This window comes from Manis javanica, chromosome 2 (genome assembly GCF_040802235.1).
Source record: "Manis javanica isolate MJ-LG chromosome 2, MJ_LKY, whole genome shotgun sequence".
Classification (NCBI taxonomy): Eukaryota; Metazoa; Chordata; class Mammalia; order Pholidota; family Manidae; genus Manis; species Manis javanica.
This window is the reverse complement of record NC_133157.1, coordinates 121,680,694-121,704,763: the sequence shown is the minus strand read 5'-3', so window position 1 is coordinate 121,704,763 and position 24,070 is coordinate 121,680,694. Positions and strand designations below refer to the sequence as shown.

General features: G+C 35.3%; 1 protein-coding gene across 15 annotated transcripts in view; it reads left to right on the top strand.

Moving 5' to 3' along the window:
* PRPF18 (pre-mRNA processing factor 18) overlaps positions 1-24,070 on the top strand; it is a 70,292-nt gene that overhangs the window by 5,234 nt on the left and 40,988 nt on the right. For 13 of the 15 annotated variants that reach the window (XM_037001638.2, XM_073229268.1, XM_037001634.2 and 10 more), the window contains exons 2-9: positions 12,323-12,400; positions 12,511-12,537; positions 15,062-15,166; positions 16,935-17,048; positions 18,845-18,991; positions 19,647-19,715; positions 21,730-21,870; positions 21,994-22,065. In XM_037001638.2, coding sequence (XP_036857533.1) covers positions 12,323-12,400; positions 12,511-12,537; positions 15,062-15,166; positions 16,935-17,048; positions 18,845-18,991; positions 19,647-19,715; positions 21,730-21,870; positions 21,994-22,065 — 753 coding nt within the window. Of the gene's footprint in view, positions 1-12,322; positions 12,401-12,510; positions 12,538-14,253; positions 14,441-15,061; positions 15,167-16,934; positions 17,049-18,844; positions 18,992-19,646; positions 19,716-21,729; positions 21,871-21,993; positions 22,066-24,070 lie in introns of those variants that run through there. The other 2 variants (XM_073229270.1, XM_037001639.2) reach the window with 2 other exon arrangements.

Sequence of the window (24,070 nt, the reverse complement as noted above, 5' to 3'; positions counted from 1 at the left end):
AATACCATACTGATTTGATTATTAGGTTTGTAAATATAGTTTGAAATCAAGGCATGTGCTGCATCCACCTTGGTTCTCTCTCAAGATTGCTTTGGTTGTAGGGGTCTTTTGTGGTTCCATACAAATTTTAGATTTGTTCTATTTTTGTGAAAAATGCTGACTGAATCTGTATATTGCTTTGGGTAATATGGACTTTTTCACAATATTCTTCCAATCCATAGCATGGAATATCTTTTGATTTATTTATATCTTCAGTTTTTTTCATCAGTGTCCTACAGTTTTCAGTGTACATGTCTTTCATCTCCATGATTTTATGTATTCCTAGGTAGTTTATTCTTTTAGATGCAATTATAAATGGAATTGTTTTCTTCTATTTCTGATAGTTTGTTGCTAATATAGAAATGCAACATATTTTTGTATATTGATTTTGTATTCATCTTTACAGGATTCATTTATTCTAACTTTTTGTGGAGTCTTTAGGGTTTTCTATATATAATGTATATAGAAATTTGCAGATAAATATTTCTGCAAATAGTGACAGTTCTTCTTCCTTTCCAACTCAGGTGCCTTTTGTTTCTTTTTCTTCACTGATTGCTCAGGGTAGGACTTCCAATACTGTGTTGAATAAAAATGAGAGTGGACATCCTTGTCTGATGCCTAATCTTAGAGTAAGAGCTTTCAGCTGTTTATCGTTGAGTATACTGTGGCCTTGTCATTATGGCCTTTATTACATTGAGGTATGTTACCTCTGTACCTGTTCTGTTGAGAGTTTTGTAAATGGATGTTGAATTTTGTCAGAGGCTTTTTCTGCATTTATTGAGATGATCATATGGTTTTTGTCCTTTATTTTGTTAATTGGTATATATCATGTTGATTTGCACATGTTGAGCCATACTTCCATCCATCCATGTGGTTTATTATGTCAGGCTCTTTAAGGCTTATTTTCATTCTTCAGCAAGATGTTGACTCTGCCCAGTGGTTTGTGATCTCAACACATGTTTTGCTTTGCATATCCAGGTCATGTATTTGTTAGCTCTCCAATGTTTTTTTGCAGAGCTCTTGATAATGTTTGTATCCCATTCATATAAAGACTAAAAACCTTAACATGACCTGGAAGGAAGGACAATTCTATGAATTCATGAAATGTTGACAATCATGGTTGCATGTTTTTAGTTTTGATTTTGCTTTATTAGTATGGGCAGATGTTTCAGGTGATAGGGTAGGAAGGTTTCTGTATTTTAGACCTGTGACTTAGTTTTATAATCCAGAAAGTACAACTTGGACAGAGTCCAAGAATAGCATTTGTAAAGCTAAACTTTTAAAGTTCTAGCTTTAAAAGAAACACTTTTTAAGTATAGTTTGTTTTCAAAATCTGTCAGGATGAGAAGGCCAATGGATATATTAGTTGCTTTAGGATATAATCCAAAGAAATTTAACCATCAGTTCATATGCTGTCTTAAAATATATAACAGCCATGTTTAGACTTTTGTGTTTGTGGAACTGAATTGTACATTCTGTAGTTAGTTCAGCAAATTTAGAGTTTGAAAATTTTGAATATAGTTAGAAAAGAAAGTAAGTTTATAAAAGCAGCAAACATCCTAAAGTCTAATTGTGGTTACATTGCTAGATAGCTTTGTAATTTTGGGCAAGTTATCTAACCTGCTTGAGTTAACATGTAAAGGTGGTACATTGCTGATACTTATTAGGTCTTAAAATTCTACAGTTTTAATTCTGTTATAAGTGTCATTTATATTTCAAAGTGTATTTTCAGTGTACTTTATAAAATAGTGCTTCATACTGCTCTTTTGTTTCTAAACAAAGTATATGAAAAATGACATTTGAAGTGTGGTAGGAAACCTTTAATTTCTGACAGCCTTTTGTTGTCATGAAATAAGTGTCACATAGTACAAAGCAGAGAATACTTTAATTTTTCTCACTATAACTGTTGTTTTGTTTTTTATTAAAGTATCATTAATATATGATCTTACTGTTGGTTTCACATGTACATCACAGTGGTTCAGCAGTCCCTGTGATCAACTTATATTATGACTGAGAATTATTGTGTCCTTAAATTTATTTATTTATTTTTCAATTTTTAATTTTTTTATTTTGATATCATTAATGTACAATTACTTGAACAACATTATGGTTACTAGACTCCCCCTATTATCAAGTTCCCCTCCCCCACCCCCGACATACCCCATTACAGTAACTGTCCATCAGCATAGTAAGATGCTATAGAATCATTACTCGTCTTCTCTGTATATACTGCCTTTCCCATGTTCCCCCTGGTACATTATGTGTGCTAATCATAATGCCCTGTTTTCCCCCTTATCCCTCCCTTCCCACCCATCCTCTCCAGTCCCTTTCCCTTTGGTAACTGTTAGTCCATTCTTGGGTTCTGTGAGTCTGCTGCTGTTTTGTTCTTTCAGTTTTTTCTTTGTTCTTATATTCCACAGATGAGTGAAATCATTTGATACTTGTCTTTCTCTGCCTGGCTTTTTTTACTGAGCATAATACCCTCTAGCTCCATCCATGTTGTTGCAAATGGTAGAATTTTTTTCTTGTTATGGCTGAATAATACTCCATTGTGTGTATGTACCACATCTTTTTTATCCATTCATCTACAGATGGACACTTAGGTTGCTTCCATGTCTTGGCTATTGTAAATAGTGCTGAGATAAACAAAGGGGTGCATATGTCTTTTTCAAACTGGGCTGCTGCATTCTTAGGGTAAATTCCTAGGAGTGAAATTCCTGGGTCAAATGGTATTTCTATTTTGAGTTTTTTTGAGGAATCTCCATACTGCTTTCCACAATGGTTGAGCTAGTTTACATTCCCACCAGCAGTGTAGGAGGATTCCCCTTTCTCCACATCCTTGCCAACATTTGTTGTTGTTTGTCTTTTGGATGTTGGCCATTCTAACTGGTGTGAGGTGATATCTCATTGTGGTTTTAATTTGCATTTTTCTGATTATTAGCTATGTGGAGCATCTTTTCATGTGCCTGTTGGCCATCTAAATTTCTTCTTTGGAGAACTCTCTGCTCAGATCCTCTGCCCATTTCTTAATTGGCTTATTTGCTTTTTGTTTGTTGAGGTGCGTGAGCTCTTTATATAATTTGGATGTCAACCCCTTATCAGATACCACTTATGAATATATTCTCCCATACTGTGGATGCCTTTTTGTCATGCTGATGGTTTACTTTGCTGTACAGAAGGTTTTTAGTTTGATGTAGTCTCATGTGTTCATTTTTGCTTTTGTTTCCCTTGCCTGAGGAGATGTGTTCAGGAAAAAGTTGCTCATCTTTATATTCAAGAGATTTTGCCTGTGTTTCCTGCTAAGAGTTTTATGGTTTCATGACTTACATTCAGGGCTTTGATCTATTTCGAGTTTACTTTTGTGTGTGGAGTTAGACAATAATCCAGTTTCATTCTCTTACATGTATCTGCCTAGTTTTTGTCAACACCAGTTCAGTTGAAGAGGTTGTTATTTCCCCATTGTATGTCCATGGCTCCTTTATCGTATATTAGTTGACCATATATGCTTGGGTTTATATTTGGGCTCTCTATTCTGTTCCATTGATCAATGGCTCTGTTTTTGTGCCAGTACCAAATTAAGTTGATTACTATGGGTTTGTAGTAGAGCTTGAAGTTCGGGAGCGTAATCCCCCCTGCTTTATTCTTCCTTCTGTGGATTGCTTTGGCTATTCGGGTTCTTCTGTGGTTCCATATGAATTTTAGGACTATTTGCTCTAGTTCTTTGAAGAATGTTGTTGGTGTTTTGATAGGGATTGAATTGAATCTGTAGATTGCTTTAGGCACGATGGCCATTTTGACAGTATTCTTTCTATCCATGAACATGAATGTGTTTCCATTTATTGGTATCTTCTTTAATCTCTCTCATGAGTGTCCTGTAGTTTTCAGTGTATAGGTCCTTCACTTCCTTCGTTAGGTTTATTCCTAGGTATTTTATTCTTTTTGATGCAATTGTGAATGGAATTGTTTTCCTGATTTCTCTTTCTGCTGTTCATCATTAGTGCTTAGGAATGTAACAGATTTCTGTGTTTTAATTTTGTATCCTGCAACTTTGCTGAATTCAGATATTAAATCTAGTAGTTTTGGAGTGGATTCTTTAGGGTGTTTTATGTACAATATCGTGTCATCTGCAAACAATGACAGTTTAACCTGTTCCTTGCTGATCTAGATGCCTTTTATTTCTTTGTGTTCTCTGATTGCCGTGGTGAGGACCTCCAGAACTATGTTGAATAAAGGTGGAGAGAGTGGGCATCTTTGTCTTTCTTATTCCTGATCTTAAAGAAAGGGCTTTCAGCTTCTCACTGTTAAGTGTGATGTTGACTGTGGGTTTGTCTCATATGGCCTTTGTTATGTTGAGGTACTTGGCCTCTATACCCATTTTGTTGAGAGTTTTTATCATGAATGAATGTTGAATTTTGTCCAGTGCTTTTTTGGCATCTGTGGAGATGATCATGTGGTTTTTGTCCTTTTTGTTGATGTAGTGGATGATGTTGATGGATTTTCGAATGTCATACCATCCTTGCATCCCTGGAATAAATCCTCCTTGATCATGAAGGATAATCTTTTTGATATATTTTTAAATTTGGTTTGCTAATGTTTTGTTGAGTATTTTTGCATCTATGTTCAAGAGGGATATTGGTCTGTAATTTTCTTTTTTTGTGGTGTCTTTGCCTGGTTTTGGTATTAGGGTAATGCTGGACTCATAGAATGAGTTTGGAAGTATTCCACCTATTCCACTTTTTGGGAGACTTTAAGGAGGATGGTTATTAGGTCTTCCTAGGTCATCCAGTTTGTTGGCATATCATTTTTCATAGTGTTCTCTAATAATTCTTTGTATTTCCGTGGGGTCTGTAGTGATTTTTCCTTTCTCATTTCTGATTCTGTTTATGTGTGTAGGCTCTCTTTTTATCTGGATAAGTCTGGCTAGGTGTTTATGTATTTTGTTTATTTTCTTGAAGAACCAGCCCTTGCTTTCATTGAGCCTTTCTATTGTTTTATTCTTCTCAAGTTTATTTATTTGTACTCTAATCTTTATTATGTCCCTCCTTCTACTGACTTTGGGCCTCATTTGTTCTTCTCTTTCTAGTTTCGTTAATTGTGGGTTTAGAGTGTTCATATGGGATTGTTCTTCTTTCCTGAGGTAAGCCTGTATTGCAGTGTACTTTCCTCTTAGCACAGCCTTCGCTGTGTCCCACAGATTTTGCCATGTTTAATTATTGTTGTCATTTGTCTCCATATATTGCTTGATCTCTGTTTTTATTTGGTCGTTGATCCATTGGTTATTTAGGAGCATGTTGTGAAGCCTCCATGTGTTTGTGGGCTTTTTCATGTTCTTTGCATAATTTATTTCTAGTTTCATACCTTTATGGTCTGAGAAACTGGTTGGTACAATTTCAATCTTTTTGAATTTACCAAGGCTCTTTTTGTGGCCTCGTATATGATCTATTCTTGAAAATATTCCATGTGCTCTTGAGAAGAATGTACATTCTTCTGCTTTTGGGTGTAGAGTTCTGTAGATGTCTGTTAGGTCCATGTGTTCTAATGTGTTGTTCAGTGCCTCTGTGTGCTTTCTTATTTTCTCTCTGGTTGATCTGTCCTTCAGAGTGAGTGGAGTGTTGAAGTCTCCTAGAATGAATACATTGCATTTTATTTCTCCTTTTAATACTGTTATTATTTGTTTCACATATGTTGGTGCTCCTGTGTTGGGCCCATAGATATTTATAATGGTTATATCTTCTTGTTGGATTGACCCCTTTATCATTATGTAGTGTCCTTGTTTGTCTCTTGTGACCTTGTTTTGAAGTCTATTTTGTCTGATACAAGTACCGCAGCTCCTGCTTTTTTCTTCCTATTAGTTGCATGAAATATCTTTCTCCATCCCTTCACTTTTAGTCTTTGTATGTCTTTGGGTTTAAAGTGAGTCTCCTGTAAGCAGCATATAGAAAGGTCTTGTTTTTTTATCCATTCAGTGACTCCATGTCTTTTGATTGGTGCATTCAGTCCATTTACATTTAGGGTGATTATCGATAGGAATGTGCTTATTGCCATTGCAGGCTTTAGATTTGTGGTTACCAAAGGTTCAAGGTTAACTTCCCTATTATCTAAGAGTCTAACTTACCTCACTGAATATGCTGTTACAAACACAATCTAAGGGTTCTTTTTTCTCCTGCTTTTTCTTTCTCTTTCATTCTTTATATATTAGGTGTCATAATCTGTACTCTTTATCCCTTGATATACTTTGGGGATAGTTGATTTAATTTTGCATTATGCTTAGTACTTAACTGTTTTACTTTTTTACTGTGGATTTATTACCTCTGGTGAGAGGAATTAAACCTTAGGAACACTTCCATCTGTAGCAGTCCCTCCAAAATACACTGTAGAGATGGTTTGTGGGAGGTAAATTCTCTCAGTTTTTGCTTATCTGGAAATTGTTTAATCCTTCCTTCCAATTTAAATGATAATCTTGCTGGATAAAGTATTCTTGGTTCCAGGCCCTTCTGCTTCATTGCATTAAATACAGCAATGCCACTCCCTTCTGGCATGTAAGGTTTCTGCTGAAAAGTCTGATGTTAGCCTGATGGGCTTTCCTTTGTATGTGATCTTATTTGTCTCTCTGGCTGCTTTTAGCAGTCTGTCCTTATCCTTGGTCTTTCCCATTTTAATTACTATTGTCTTGGTGTTGTGTTGGGAGATCTGTGCACCTCCATGGCCTGAGAGACTATCTCCTTCCCCAGATTGGGGAAGTTTTCAGCAATTACCTACTCAAAGACATTTTCTAGCCTTTTTCTCTCCTTCTTGTACCTCTGTAATGCAAATATTGTTCCATTTCGATTGGTCACACAGTTCTCTCAATATTCTTTCATACTTAGAGATCCTTTTTTCTCTCTATGTCTCAGCTTCTTTGTGTTCATCTTCTCTAATTTCTGTTTCATTTATTGTCTCCTCCACCATGTCTAATCTGCTTTTAATACTCTCCATTGTACTTTTCAACAGTTGGATCTCCGACTGGAATTCATTCCTGAGTTCTTGAATATTTTTCTGTACCTCCATGAGCATGTTCATTATTTTTATTTTGAAATCCTTTTGGGAAGATTCATGAGGTCGATTTCATTTGAATCTTTCTCAGGTGTTGTATTTATAATTTTACTTTGAACCAGGTTTCTTTGGCAGTTCATATTTCTATATGGCGCCCCCTAGTGCCCCCTGGTGAGCTAGGTTGGGGGAAGGGCTTGGTTCCTGCCAGGCCAAGGCTTTGGTACGTTATGCTGTTCCGTGAGGTTTGTTCTTCTCTCCAGGTGTTTGGCACAGCCGTCCTTCCTGTTGCTCTTTCAGGATTAGTTGTATTAATTATATTTTTGCATTATATTTGGGTTTAGGAGGAAGCCTCTATCTCACCTCTAACGCCACTGTCTTTAATGCCTCTCCATTGGTATTTTGATAGGGATTGCATTGACTCCAGATTGCTTTGGGCAGTATGACCATTTTAACAATGTTAACTCTTCCTATCCATGAATATAGAATAGCTTTCCATTTATTTTTGTCTTCTTCAATATTTTATAGTTTTCAGAGTATAGGTCTTTCTAGGTTAAATTTATTTCTGGGTATTTAATTCTCTTTGGTGCAGTTGTAAATGGGGTTGATTTCTTAGTTTCTGCTGGTTCATTATTTGTATATAGAAATGCAACAGGTTTCTGTACATTTATTATGAATCTTACAACTTTACTGATTTAATGTATTTGAATAGTTTTTTCATGGAGTCTTTAGGGACTTCTATCATGTCATTTACAGATAGGGACAGTTTTACTTCTTCCTTACCAATTTGTATACTTTTTATTTTTCTTGTCTGCTGTGGATAGAAGTTACAGGACTTTGTTGAATAAAAGTGGTAATAGTGGGCATCCTTTTCTTATTTCTGGTTTTAGAGAAAAAGTTTTCAGCTTTTTGCCATTTTGATGTTAGCTGTAGATTTATCATACATACCCTTTATTATGTTGAAGAATATGCCCTCTGTACCCACTTAGTGGAGTGGTTTTACCATGAATAGATGTTGAACTTTGTCAAATGCTTTTTTTGCATGTGTTTAATGATCAGACAGTTTCTATCCTTCCTTTTGTTAATGTGGTATATTACATTGATTTGTTGATACTGAGCCACCCTTGCATCCAGGATTAAATCCTACTTGCTTGTGGTGAATGATCTTTTTAATCTATTTTTGAATTTGACTTGCTCATATTTTGTTGAGGATTTTTGCATGTATGTTCATCAGTGATATTGGTCTGTAATTTTCTTTTTCTGTTGTGTCCTTGTTTAGTTTTGGTCCAAAGTAATGCTGGCCTCAACGAATGAATTTGGAAGCTTTCCTTCCTCAAAGATTTTTTGGAATAGTTTGAGTAGGGGAGGTATCAGCTCTTCTTTAAATGTTTGGTAGAATTCACATGTGAAGCTATCTGGTTCTGGACTTTTGTTTGTTGGGAGTTTTTTGATTACCAATTCAATTTCAGTACTAGTAATTGTTCTGTTCAAATTTTATATTTTGTTCTGGTTCAGTCTTAGAATATTTTATGTTTCTAGGAAAGTATTCATTTCTTCTCAGTTTTCCAGTTGGTTGGCATGTAATTTTTCACTATAATCTCTTATAATTACTTGTATTTCTGTGATGTCAGTTGTAACTTCTCTTTCATTTCTGACTTCGGGTGCTCTGTTTTTTTCTTGATGAGTCTAGCTAGAAGTTAATCAATTTTGTTTATCTTTTCAAAGAACCAACCCTCAAAGTCATTGATCTTTTATATTTTTTTAAAGTCTCTATTTCATCAGTTTCCACTCTGATCTTTATTTCCTTTCTTCTACCAACATTGGGCTCTGTTCTGCTTTTTTTCTAGTTCCTTTAGGTGTAGGTTTAGATTAACATGTTTCTTGCTCCTTGAGAGAGATCTGTATCATTATAAACTTCCCCCTTAGGATATCTTTTCCTGAATCCTGAAGATTTTGAAACAATTGTATTTCTATTTTCATATACTTCAAGTATTTTTTTATTTCTTTGATGACCTATTGGTGTAGTAGCATGCTATATAGCCTCCACATGTTTGTGTTTTTTACATTTTTTTTCTTGTAATCGATTTCCAGTTTCATATCATTGTGATAAGAAAAGATGCTTGATGTGATTTTAATAATCTTAAATTTATTGAAGCTTGCTTTGTAGCCTAACACGATCTATTCTGGAGAATGTTCCGTGTGTGCTTGAAAAGAATGTGTATTCTACTGTTTCTGGATGTGATGTTCTGTACATATCTGTTATTTCTGTTTGGTCTGATGTGTTGTTCTAATCTACCATTGCCTTATTGATTTTCTGTCTGTATGATGTATCCATTAAGTGAGGTGTTAAAATCTTCTATTAGACTGTGTTACTGTCAATCTCTCCCTCTATGTCTGTTAATGTTTACTTTATATATTTAGGTGCTCTTCTGTTGAGTGTTTAGATATTTAAAATTATGTCTTGCTGGTGGATTGTGCCCTTAATCATTATATAATGTCCTTTATCTTGTTACAGTGCTTGTTTTAAAGTCTATTTTGTCTGCTAAAAGTATTGCTACTTCAATTTTTTTTCACTCCTATTTGCATGGAGTATCTTTTTCCATCCCTTTGGTTTCAGTGCGTGTGTATGTGTTGTTAGGTCTAAAGTGCATCTCTTCTTGTCAGCAAATAGATGGGTCTTGTGTATTTATCCGTTAAGTCACCCTGTGTCTTTTAATTGGAACATTTAGTCCATTTACATTGCAAGTAATTATGATAGGTATGTAGTTACTGCCATTTTTGTTAGATGTTTCCTCATTGGTTTTTTTGTTGTTCTCTGATACTTTCTTCCTCTCTTGCTTTCCCTTGTGCCTTAAGACTTCTTTAGTGTTACACTTGAATTCCCTTCTCTTTGTTGTTTGTCTATCCATTATAGGTTTTTGATTTGTGCTTCCATGGATTCTTACATGATTTACATACATAGCAATGTATGATAAGTTGATGGTCACCTGAATTCTAACACATTCTAACAACACCGTATTTTTTACTCGTTCTCATTTTATGTATATGATTTCTCCTTTTATTCCTCTTTTATTTAGTGATCCATAACTAAGTTTTAGATGCATTTTATTGCTTTTGTCTCTTGGATCTTCATTTTAGCTTTAAAGTGATCTACTGCCATACACGTTTGCTTCTGCCAGTGAAATTTTGACTTTCATATTTTTCTTGCTTTTAGTTAGGGTCTTTTCCTCTTAAAGAGGATCCTTTAACATTTCATGTAAGGCTGGTTTAGTGGTGGTGAACACTTTTAACTTAACATTTATCTGTGAAGCTGTTTATCGTCCCTTTTATTTTGAATGATAACTTTCTGGGTAGCATATTCTTGGTTGGAGGTTTTTCTCTTTCAGCATTTTGAATATATCATGTTACTCCCTTCTTTCCTATAGAGTTTCTGCTGAAAAATCAGCTGATTGCCTTATGGGGTTTCCCTTGTAGGTAACTCACTGCTTTCTCTCATTTCTTTTAAGATTCTCTCTGAAATCTTTGGTCTTTGACATATTAATTATGATGTGTCTTGGTGTGGACCTCCTTGGATTTATCGTGTTTGAGGAGTTGTCTGCTTCCTGAACTTGGATGTCTCTTTCCTTCCCTAGGTTAAGGGTGTTTTCAGCTATTATTTTTTCAAGTGATTTCTCTACCCTTTTTCTCTCTCTCTTGTTCTTCTGGGGCTCCTATAATGCAAATGTTTGGACATTTGGTATTGTCCCAGAGTTCCCTTAACTTATCCTCATTTCTTCTTCCTCTTTTTTCTTTTTACTGTGCAGCTTGAGTGCTTTCTTATCACTCCGTCTTCCAAATCGCTGATCTGTTGTTCTGCGTTCTTTAATCTACTGTTGATTCCCTTTAGTGTTTTTTTTTTTTCATTTTATTTATTGTATTCTCCATCTCCAATTGGTTCTGTTTTATGTTTCTGTTTCTTTGTAGAGGTTCTCACTGAGTTCCACTCTTCCTTCAAGTTTGGCTAGCATCTTTATAATCATTAATTTGAACTCTTTATCCAGTAGATTGCTTAATTCTGTTTCATGTAGGTTTTTTCCTGAAGGTTTGTTATGTGCTTTTGTTTTGAGCACATTCTCCTGTTCCTCATTTTGGTTGGCTTTCTGTGCTTGATTCTGTGAATTAGAAAAGGCTACTACTCCCATGCTTGAAGGATTGACTGTGTAGGAATGGTAGACTGGGTGTGCCTGGAGGTTTTGGCTGGTTTACTAAAAGCATAGTGAGCATGAGATAGGGGTGTCCTTGTGTCAGGGCTTTCAAGATGTGGTTGGAGGGGGTAACAGTTAGAAGGCCTGTTCGGAAAGGCTCCTGAGTGAATACTGATGGATTCCATTCTGGTGAGGATGAAGTGTGTTCAGGTGCACTCTTCAAGGATGAGCAGCGACCAGTGTTGTGTCCACAGTACAGCTGCAAGTGCAGGCCTGACCTCCAGGAAGGTCCTGCCTCTGCATCTACTGGCTCCGCACCCATGAGCAGCAGTGACTTAGGAACTCTCGGCAGACTGTATTGATCGGCTCCACTCCTGTGGTGTAACCCAAGGTCCAGGTGCTGTCTGTAGCAAAGTCTGCCTCCACAGTTACTGGGTCAGCTCCCATGGTGCATTGGTGGTGGGAGTGCACTCTTCAGGGGTCAGGCATGACTGGCTCCACACCCTTGGGGAAGCTGCAGTTCAAATGCACCCTCCCAGCTGTCCTCTGGGTGTGGGCTAGGAAGACCAAGTCTAGACCAAGTCTGAAATTGGGATGTGTGTCCCAACCCTCCTTCTGGTGTCATTATCAATGTGGAGAAGGAGTGCAAACAATGGTATTTGCCAGACCTCCAATCGAGAGAATTCTGGCTGTTCCCTCACCAAATAACTGGTGCTTCAGTTCCAAATACCAGGGTTTTTCACAGTCTAGGTATACTTTAAAGTGTGGCCTATTATTTTTCCCTATGCCCCAGGGCTGGGAATTATGGTTCCTCAGCTTCCTGATTGTTGCACTGGGGGTGACGTTCTGTCCATTACTGCGTCTTTGTCTCTTCTGCCACTTTTTATGTGATCTTTCTATCACTTGTGCAGAAGGTGTTCACTTGGGCCCCAGTTTTTCTTCAAGATGATGACCTCTGTGTGTAGGTGTAGATTTAGTGTAGAGGTGGGTTCAAGCTGTCTCTACACTGCCATCTTCCCATATATCACCAAGGACATATTACATTGTTAACTTATTTCTTTCTTCAATAGGAAAATAAAAAATATTTCAAACGTAGTGAACTTGCAAAAAAAGAAGAGGAAGCATATTTTGAAAGATGTGGTTACAAGGTATGAATGCCTTTTTATGTTAAATTGTATGTTTCTGAGTTTAAATTTATATAGTTGTTAAAGTGACAAAATTATTGATCTCTGTTCAATTTATTAATGTTATACATTAGCCTATAAGTGAGAAGCCATCTGGAGAGGTATGAGTTTTGTTTTTATTTTTTTCTTCTTTTTTTAAACCTTGAATTCAGGAAATACGTGCATGACTTTTGGCTTGGAATGATTTGGCTTTTTGTGGACAGCATGAAGTGGCTTGAGATCAAAGCTTGAATTTTTTTTCTTTAATTAAGTCCTGGATCTGATACTGCTTTGTTTTCATTTCTACCACCACTCCTCTCCCCACCTCTCCCAATAAAAGTCTATTTTTAAAGGGTTCAAAGCAGTTACTCATTCAACAGCAGTGGTATTTTCCCTACTTTTTCCTGAATATTTTAAGACATTGTGTTCATGTTTGCATTGTTAATAATCCCTTTGGCTGTCAGTACCTCTGCCTAAGATATAGTGACATACAACATTTATATGCTTTTGTGTAATAAGGTATTACATTTCAAACACTCCTTAGTTTGCTGGATAGAAAATGTAATCTTGAAATATTTGTTAGAAATAAATGAGTTGTCTGGAAGACTGTATATTTGAGAAGCGTGGCTTAAAAGTACCTTTGAGATTACCTAGTTGAATAATACATTAGGGTTTTTATTGGGAGGGGTTAAAGATTAAGAGGTGAAGTTGAAATTATTTTAAAAGAAGACTGTCTAGTTCAATAATTTTTAAACAAAGTTTCGTGGTGCTATTTAAGTACTTTTACCAAATCATAAATTTGAAATCAACTTTTTGCTTGTGGAAACATCAACAGGATGCTCTTGTGCATGTAATGGGGAAAGTTCTGGAAATTTATCTGGCATAATACTTCTAGAAGGAAGCATGAGGAATGCAAATGATATGTATATGTATTTGCTTTTATTTTGTAGTGTTGGGAGAGGGCAAGTGTTACAAATGTAGGTATATTTCTGATAAGTTTCTAAAATATGAAAGTTTATATTTGTATTTTGACATTTTCCTTAAAAATACTGATTTCATTTGCTTCTAGTTTAGGAAATTACAATACGTTTTATGTACTAACCATCAAATAAATGTTCAGAAAGAAGAATTCTCATCTTTTGCTTGCCCAACATTGTCTAACTCACACTTGTTCTGGGATAAGAATCACTTACCATGGGGTTAGTGTGCTGCCTTATAGCTTTCCCAGATCCCTAAATTTGAACCTTTTCAACTTTTTGATAAGGTAGGAAAATAATTTAAAAGTGACAGTATTTCTTTGTTTAGATTGCTTCAGTTATTTGGCAGTACTTCTTTGCCTTACGTAAAGGAAGCACTGAAGCAAAATAATTGCTGTAAAGAAATTGCATGTAAGGGTGAGTCCCGCTGAAAAAATGTCTTAAGATTATTTCCTTAAAGCTATCAACTGCCATTCTATAGTTAAAAATGCTTTTTAGCCTGAGATTTTTTTTTTTCATGAAATAACTTTTTATGGTTAGAAAGCACAGGGTTTTCTTTCTAAAACATTTTTAATTTTTCCCTCAGAAGTAATGAAAATAGAGCATGTACTTTGTTCTTTTACAAAAAACTAGTTACCATTTTGTAAAGTTTTATATTGATTTGGCTTGTGAAAATGTGAAGTTTTGTTTCTTACCTCAGTTTTCTGTTAGCACTGTTAACACTGATAACATAACTGTTAACCATAAACTGTAGAATCATAAATTCTGTGATTTTAACCATTAGCCTTTCTTAGTTGAATGTGCATTTTTCCTTAATATTGATCTTCTTTTGTGTTTTTTGATCTTCTTTTGGCATTTTAGATTTGTCTTATGGCCAGATGGGAAACCATGTTTCAATATCTTTTGACAGACTACACAGTGGGGCTTATAAATTGCTGAACTCAATTTTCCTAAACTGATTTGGGCAGCAGACTCAAGACAGTATTTGAAGAGATTTTTTTTCCTGCAGTTTCATTTGAACAAGAATGACTACTCTTTTCTTTGTGTGGTATGAGTAGAGAGGTGTTACTTTTCATTATTTTCCCCAAGGCTCAGCTCATAGTCAGTTGTGGGCAAGTTCTAGATAGCATTGGGAATTCTTCTACATGTTTAGCAGTGATTCTGTGCACTTTAATACCTTTCAAAAAGGAGGGTAGGAAAAAGCTGGAGTTTAAGGTGTCAGAGATTTCTATTGGAAAACAATTCTTTTGTCTTCATTTTAAATCCAGAGCAAGGATCTTGAAGTTGATTATTCTTGAAGAGGAGAAGCAAGTTGATTATTTTTAAGAAAAAAGTAAAATTCCTTAGAATCTAAGAAGAAAATGAGTCTAAATTTTAAGCCTGTTAAGTTTTTGATTTTCAAAACCATTATACTTAAGCCACTGTTTATAGCAAGAACGTTGTCACTTACGTGCATGCTTTCTAATTGTGGTGTTTCTGAAATGGGTATTTTCGATAAGCTTCCAAAAGCCAGTACGTTTATTATGAGCTCTCTCCTCAGAGGAACATTTAGAAAACCTTCAGTACTTAAAACATGCTTCATTTCTATGAATAGCTAATGCATAGAATGAGAAATATTAACTATTATATTTTAAAAGTTTAATTTCATTTCTTTTGGCCATTACTGTAGATACAGCCAAAAGAGGAGGACCAGGAACCATTAACATCATCAAATCCAGTATTGGAACTTGAACTGGCAGAAGAAAAGTTACCCATGACTCTTTCTAGGCAAGAAGTAAGTTTATATATGAATATTTTGTGAAACAAAGAAAAATCTTAATAAGATTTGCATTTACTTACACTTCTTTTCAGTAAGTTTTATGTCATTATTTCCCATACAAGATGACTTACTGAACTAAATTACTCTGTAGCCAGCCAGTTCTAAATTAATTTCTGCTTTTCTGGATGCTGCCTTAAACATTAAAATAATATAGCCTTCTAAACTTTGAAAAACATGTTCTAAGTATAATTGAGTGGATATATTCAAAATAATTATGAATTAAAATACATACCATTTTGTAACATTCTCTTAATATGTCTTTCTAGGTAAATATAGAGAGATCTGTATAATTGTTTATGACTGTGTAATTTCCCATACTAATTTTAAATAGTTATTATTTTTAAAACCAGTTCTTTATTTATGGTCATTGAGATTGCTTCAGTATTTTCCTGTTATAAATGAGACTAAGATGAACATCCTTATATAGCCATCATTGTATGCATAGTTATGATTATTTCCTTTGGAAAATTTTCTAGAAGCATGATTTCTAGGGTCTGTGGACTAAAGACTATGTACATTTCTAAGACTTTGGTACATTGCCTCAGTGGACTCTAAAGACCTGTTATTCCAGTATATACTCTCTCCCACAGTGTTTGCCCATACTTCCCTTAAAAAAACAAAAATAGCAATATTTTAAGATACTAATGTGATATAAAGAAAGAATCAGACTACATAGAAGGGCATAAACCAAAAATGAATTTTGAACAAAAAGAAACTTTCAGGGGAAAGGATGGCTGACTAGAAACTATCATGTGAAAATTATATGAAGGAGTTTTGAATGCTTAGCCCGAAGATAATATTAGACTTAAAAAAAATCCATTGACAACAGCTCTGATTTTGAAAAAAAATTGAGGATTCTTTGTGATCTTATGTAGAACTAAGATAATGGGTAGAAGTTTGAGATGCAAAACATACCTATCCAAAAATGGGATGTGCCTTTTCATAAGAGATGTGATCCCTGTCATTTGTCAGACAGGGACCTCACAAAGATGTTTTTGAGATCGTTTCTACATTGATGCGAGATAGCACTAGACGATTTCTTAAGTCTCTTTTTAATACCAACCTTCAGTTAACCCAGTGGGAGCTCTGTCAGTCATTTCTAAGTGTAATACTGTTTATGTTCGCAGATAAAGTTCTTGGTTGTTTTGAAATTTGGAGTAACCTTTATTTTCAATTAACAGTTTTTGTTTCTTTTAATGAAATAGAACATGTATACAAAGACTGTATAAAATATGCCTGTGCAATATAACGGATAAGGACAAAACAGCTACCCATAGAATGATCACCCATCAGTAAATTATTATCAGTCCCTCAAAAGCCCTACATATGCCCTTCTCTAATCATAACTCATTACTCTTCTGAGGGATAAGTTTTTCGTTTTGATGTATTGTTGTGATAGTAATTCTTGGCTATTGCCATTGAGTTATCAGCTGACTCCAGACCTTATTTTACTTTGCTTCTCTATGTAAATGTTATCACTTCTATCTTAATGTTTTTTTGTGTGTACTCTACTACAAAGATCCTGAAACAAAGGACCCAAACCATTAGGGTTCTTTAAGATGTGATAATAACTTAGTATTTCTTATCTGTTCATGGAAAATTAAAAAAAAAAAACTTTTCACATGTACATTTCAAAACAAGTGTTTTGCTACCTTAAATAGGAATTAACTATTACCAACAACATGAGGAATTATTATTGTCTTTTGATATATTTTTTTCATAGGTTATCCGAAGATTGAGAGAAAGAGGAGAACCAATCAGACTATTTGGAGAAACTGATTATGATGCCTTTCAACGTTTAAGAAAAATAGAGATTCTCACACCAGAAGTTAACAAGGTAAGATCCGAGAACTTGAATTATCACTGTACCATGTAAACTAGAATAGTGTGGAGTTTGAAGGAGTTTGCCTGATTGCATTATTTTACACAAAAATGGAAAAATAAAGTCAGAGTACTGTTGCTGAATGTAAGTTTTTTTTAATTTTTTTACAAAAGCACGTATCTTAAGCATATAGTTCAGTGCATTTTGACAAGTTCATATGAATGCGTAACCACCATATCCTTATAAAGAAACAGAACATTTTCACTATACACTAAAGTTCCCCAGTGCCTTCTCTTAGCCAGTCCCAATATTGCTCCTCCTCTACTCCTGGACAACCATTTTGTTTAATTCTATCACCATGGGTTGATTTTTGCTTGCTTTAGTATTTCGTATGGCTGGAGTCTAGTTTCTTTTGCTCAACATACTATTTTTTAAATTGATCCAAGTTATTACAGAGATCATTAGTTTGTACTTTTCATTGCTGATTAACTTGATTGTATGAATATTCCACAATTTGCTTTCAGTTTTGTGCTATTAAGAATAAAACTATGCACATGTTACACAACTTTTTTGTACCTAGGTTATTTCAGTTGGGTAAATATGTCTGTCTCTTGGTAAATACCTAGAAGTGCAATTGCTGAATAGTTAAGAATAAATGTTTGCTTTTTAAGAAATGCTAAATATTTCCAAATGTTATCAGCATTTGTTACTGTTTTAAATTTTAACCATTCTCTTGTATGGATGATGGTACCTCAGTGTGGTTCTAGTCTCAGTTCCTTGATGACAAAAGATTAAGAGCATCTTTTCATAGACTTATTTGCCATATCTTTCTCTGTGCAGTGTGTATTAAATTTTTTGTCCATGTCTTAATTGGGTTGTTTGTCTTTTTATTTGAACTATAGGTGTTCTTTATATGTTCTGGATACAATTCCTCAGTCAGATGCTTAGTCAGATGAATTCCTTATGTATTCTGGATATCAATCCTTATCAGACACACGATCTGCAGATATTTTCTCCTATTCCATGGGTTGTCTTTCACTCTATTCATAATATTTTTGACACACAGTTTTTAATTTTGATGAAGTCCAAGTTACCTGTTTTTTCTTCTGTTGTCTGTACTTCTGGAATTGTATCCACAAAATCATTGCCAAATACAGTATTAAGGAGCCTTTTCTCTATGTATTCTTCTAAGAGTTTTATAGTTTTAACTCTTACATTTAGGTCTTTGATCCATTGTGAGTTAATTTTGCATATGGTATAAGGTAGGGGTCCAGCTTTAAGGCTTCCATTTTTTTCAGATGGTCGCAAGTTGGATGTGAATGAAATGTGGAAGTTGCTGGTATGTTAGAAATGTAGTAAAAGCCTAGGATATAGATGAGACACTAGTTTAATTCTCTTGATATTTCTGAGTGTTTAGAAGTTCAAAGTAGTTGCAATGAGGTTAGACATTTTAACTGGGAAAAATGAGTTGGGGACTCTAGTGGAGGTCTGGTCCCTCTCACTAGGCCTCATTAGAAAAATTACAGCGCTTACGAATATTGTTAAGGTTGATAATGCATGTATGTTTTAGTTTTCTGATCAGACTAGCTATTGTGCATACATTTTTAAAAATTTGAATATATTCATAAGAATTTGAATAGTGATGACAGCTGTATAATAAATTGAAATCTTACTTGAGTCTCTAGTTTAACTGAGCTCGTAACTCCTGGTGGGAAAAAAAAAAGAACTGTACTTATTTTTAGACAAAAACCAGTCAAAAGTAACACTTCAGTGAAATTTCATCCAAAGTGTAATTTTTTACCTTTTCTCAGGGATTGAGGAATGATCTGAAAGCAGCTTTGGATAAGATTGATCAACAGTACCTCAATGAACTTGTAGGTGGTCAAGAACCCGGAGAGGAAGACACACAGAATGATTTGAAAGTTCATGAAGAAAACACCACAATTGAAGAGTTAGAGGTAATCTCTATACCTACCTTGTTTTATCCCCCATCACACCTTTCATTCCCTAGAGCAGACAGACAGTTGAGTTCATTAGATTGTCAACTCAGAGCACACTGTCATCTATGGTCATTACAAAGGCCCTTCTTTTATTTCATGTTTTTATTTACTTACTCCTGTTGTTCTTACTTTCCATCTCTCCATTCACATTCCCTGCTTCCTGCCTTCAAGAATAATCACTCCAGTATGTTCACTGTATATCTTTTTATTCGTTGGTCTTTTAAAACCAGTAGTGTTTATATGTTTGTGATAATACATAATTGATACTGTATTGTGAAGTTCTTCATACTGTTTTTTACTTTCTTTTTTCCACTTACAACTGTTTATGAGATCCATATTTGATGCCTTAATACATCTAAACCTAAAAAGAAACCTCATATCTGTTAGCATTCACACCTGTCCCATTCTTTTGATTCATAAAAGATAACATGCTCTTTATATTAAATGGCAGATGAGTGGTTTTTTTTTTTTAACTTATCTACAGATTCCACCAGGTTTTTAAATAGAAATTGGACAGTGCATGTAATAAGGAACCAAGCTTAGACTGGTGTTGATAACATATATATTCAGTTGTTGCTGTTTACTAATGAACAGAATCATTGTTTTTCTTAAGGCATTGGGAGAGTCTTTAGGAAAAGGGGATGATCATAAAGATATGGACATCATTACCAAATTCCTTAAGGTATGTACTTTTTGCTAGGAAAGAAGGACATTTTGATCAGTTAAGAACTGTTCTTATATTTTTGGAGTATTTAAAGCTTAAAGTCTGGGAGGGGAAATCCTCAGTAAAAAACATGGCTTGCATGTACACTGCTTATGATACTGCTGTGCACTGGATGTAGAAGTTAATCAAAGGAAGGGTATATTTGCTTTACTTGTGGCACTTCTTTAAAACTGACTTAAAACACAGAAAAGAATCACAGCATTGGAATGACCAATTAAGTTTTTATAAAAGTGTTGTAAAGAGTAGTGCAGTGTGGGGAGGAATTCAAGAATCTTTTATGAGAAGTGATGGATGAAGCAAGAAAAGGAAGGAAGTGGGAAGACATTGGCAGTGAAAAGAGCAAACACGTCAGGAACCTTTCAGAGACTGTACATTTTGTCATTTCTACAGAGAGCTGTTTATTTGTTCTTTGATTAACTAAATTCCATCTTTTTTCTCAGCATTTCTCTCTTTACTGGTTTAGGTAGAGTATGCAAATCTCATATTCATTTTAGCATTTATTCACAAACTATTTGTGTTCAGGCTAAGAGATTTAAATGGAAGAATTTTTTCTATTTTATTTAGAGTTTAAATACAGTATATTAGTCACCAAGGTTCTCAGTCTTTTAAAGACATACCATGGAATTACCCAGGACATGGGAACTAATATGAATTAGAATTTCCTCTTGGAGTAACAACCTCTCTTTATATAGGATATGCATACATAATGCACTAGGGGAGTACATCCTTTTTAGCCTTCACTGTTTGCTGCCTCCTAGAAAGGGTACTCTTTGTGCAGTTAAACCCAAGAGGCACTAGGATAGTTTTCTAGGGGATGGGCTGTAGTTACCTTTATTTCCTTTTTTCCTTCCTTCTTTTTTAGTCATGTGCTTTAGTGGGAATGTTTAATTGAATTGTGATCTCTACCACAAAAATAGAAACCTCAAATACAGGCATGCCTGGTTTTGTTGTGCTTTACTTTATTATGCTTTGCACATACTGTGTGTGTGTGTGTCACAAATTGAAGGTTGGTGGCAACCCTGTGTCGAACAAGTCTATCAGTGCTATTTTCCAGCAGTATTTGCTCATTTCATGTCTCTCTGTCATACTTTGGTAATTCTCACAAAATTTCCATTTTTATTCTGGTGATCTGTGATCAGTGATTATGACTCACTGAAAGCCCAGATAATAGTTAGCATTGTTTTAGCAGTAAAGTATTTTTAAATTATGTCAGTTGCTTTTTTAGACACAATGGTATTGCACACTTACTAGACTATAGTATAGTGCAAACATATATGCACTGAGAAGCCAAAAATTCATTTGACTCACTTTATTGTGATAATCTGGAAGTGAACCTGTGGTATCTGAGGTGTGCCTATACTATAGCATACTTGGAAGATCGATTAAGTATCACAGCACATAGGGTATTATGGCTGATAAATGTAGGTGGGTTGAACTTTATGTAGAGTAAAAAGATTTTTTCTATCAGTTACCCATGAAATACGATAGTTCTTTTTAGGGGAAAATGGATTATCTGTGAGCTGGGGGGTGGGGGGTGGTTGTGTGTGTGTGTGTGTGTGTGTGTGTGTGTGTGTGTGTGTGTGTGTGTGTGTCTTTGTTTATAGATATATATATTTCTGTACTTATATAGATATAGAAAACAGTGTGTATGTGTGTCTATAGAATATGTATAATACATATTATATATAATACATAGATAATATATACATGCATACATATAATACTATATATGTAATTTATTATATAGAGAGAAGCTAGGGAAGTTTGTGACTTATCAGAGGTACTATTTGAAAACATTGATGACAAAATAAGCAGAAATAGTTCATTAATTAAATGTTAGTCAATGATATTTTAATCAGTCAAGAAATTTGCGCTGAGGGCAACAGTACACTGTTTTGTGTGTTAAAGAACTTTTAAACTTACTGAACCACTGGGGCGCATTGTAGTCTAAATTTACCCCTTCTTTCAACAGTTTCTTCTTGGTGTTTGGGCTAAAGAATTGAATGGCAGAGAAGATTATGTGAAACGCAGTGTGCAGGGTAAACTGAACAGTGCCACTCAAAAACAGACTGAGTCCTATCTCAGACCCCTTTTCAGAAAGCTCCGGAAAAGGGTGAGGTTCCTCAAAAAATGCTTTTATTAACTGATTTTTAAAAAACAGAATATATGAAGTTAGAATAAATGCAGTCTGTAACTACACAACAACTTCCAAAATGAGTTATGCTTTTTTTCACAGAATCTTCCTGCTGATATTAAGGAATCCATAACAGATATCATTAAATTCATGTTGCAGAGAGAGTATGTCAAGGTAGGTTATCATGCTATGCATAAAAATTTTGGTTATGAGCATATATCTAAGTTGTGTGCATAATACATTCAGTGTGGGAGTATTTTACATAGGCCTAAGGATAAATGTGCAGTGAAGTAGTAGTGAAAAAACCCTTTTATTTTCTAATGTATTGTCAGCTTTATTGTTAGACATTGATAATACACTTTGAGACCGTGCTTTTTTTAAAGTTATTTTTAAGGTATATGTAAAAATCCTTCAGAGCAAGGACTGGATATAGGGAATGCTTACTTCATGAATGGGATTGAATTTCAAAGGTTGTTGATTATGGCTTAGAACAAGTTTTCCCATAGAAAAAGTGTTGTGTAGACTAGTTTCCCAGGCCTTCTGAAAGCCTACTTAATCCATAATATAGCTGAACTATTGTACTAATGGTACAATGGAATTTAACCACCCTTTGTACTTATTCCTGTAGAAAATGTTCCAAGGGAGACTGCCATACTTCACTTCACCCACTTCAGTACTGCGACAGAAGACCCTTAGAGAAGACTTTCCCTTGCTCCCGAGTCTAAACTGAATGGGTTCTGGGAGGGGGTGGCAGAGGGAAAGACTCTGGGGTCTAAATGCTTCTGGGGTAGAGGTAGGAAGGGGAAAGTGGAAGGTTGCCTATTGGTTGAAGGAGCAAGAAGAGAAGGACCTGCTGCACCCATGGTGATGGGCAGTGTGCTGCTGCTGTGCATTGTGCACTGTGTGTGGGTAGGAGGCATCCGGTGGCTGTGCTTCCCAGAGAGGAGATACAGAGAATTTCAGTGCAGCGGTCCCAGGGATGATTCTAGAGTAGTAGATGGGGCCCACCTCAAGAGGGGGAATGATGTTGCTTATTCCTTTGCTCTGAGTCTCTGTGCTCATATGAAGGGACTGCTGGTATCCTGGGTGACTAGATGGTCTGATGCATGAGGCTAAAGGAGTGATTTTACTCCCTCTGTATCAGAAGCAGTTTTATCAAAGAAATGCTTTTGGTTTTGGCTGTAAGTTTTATTCTTGGATAGTTTAAGTTGCACAGTGTTTACTGAGGGTGATTGCACTGGAATGGATAATGAGGTCACTAGCTGCAAAAAGTTCCAGTCGCCTGCTAGAGAGGATGCCTTTCCTCTTGGTACTCTTCTCACATATGAGAATCAGGTGACAGTTTTTCTCTCTCTCTTCCTCTTGTTTAAACTACAGAAAGAACCAGGAAATGGAAATTTGGGGAAACTAATTATTGGAAATTTTATCTGTTTATATCCAGTGTTAAAATGTACACATATGAGAATCAGTGGTAAAAAAGTCTGTATGCCTTTTTAAAAAAAATTAAGGTATCATTGGTATACAATATTAGGAAGATTTCACACGAGCAACATTGTGGTTTGAACATTCACCCATATTATCAAGTCTTCCCCCCACCCTATTGCAATTTCTGTCCATCAGCATAGTAAGATGTTATAGAGTCACTACTTGTCTTCTCTGTGCTGTACTGCCTTGCCAGTGACAGACCTATATTGTGAGTGCTAATTATAGTGCCCCTTAAATCCCCTTCTCCCTCCTTTCTGATCCACACTCCTTACCCTCGTCCCTTTGGTAACCGCTAGTCCTTTCTTGGAGTCGGTGAGTCTGCTGCTGTTTTGTTCCTTCAGTTTTGCTTTGTTGTTATACTCCACAAATGAGTGAAATCATTTGGTATTTGTCTTTCTCCACCTGGCTTGTTTCATTGAGCATAATACTGTCTAGCTCCATCCATGTTGTTGCAAATGGTATGATTTGTTTTCTTTTATGGCTGAATAATACTCCATTGTGTACACATACCACATCTTCTTTATCCATTCATCTACTGATGGACACTTAGGTTGCTTCCATTTCTTGGCTGTTGTAAGTAGTGCTGTGATAAACATAGGGGTGCATATGTCTTTTTTTTAAAATTTTGATATTATTAATATACAATTGCTTGAACAACATTATGGTTACTAGACTCCCCCTATTATCAAGTCTC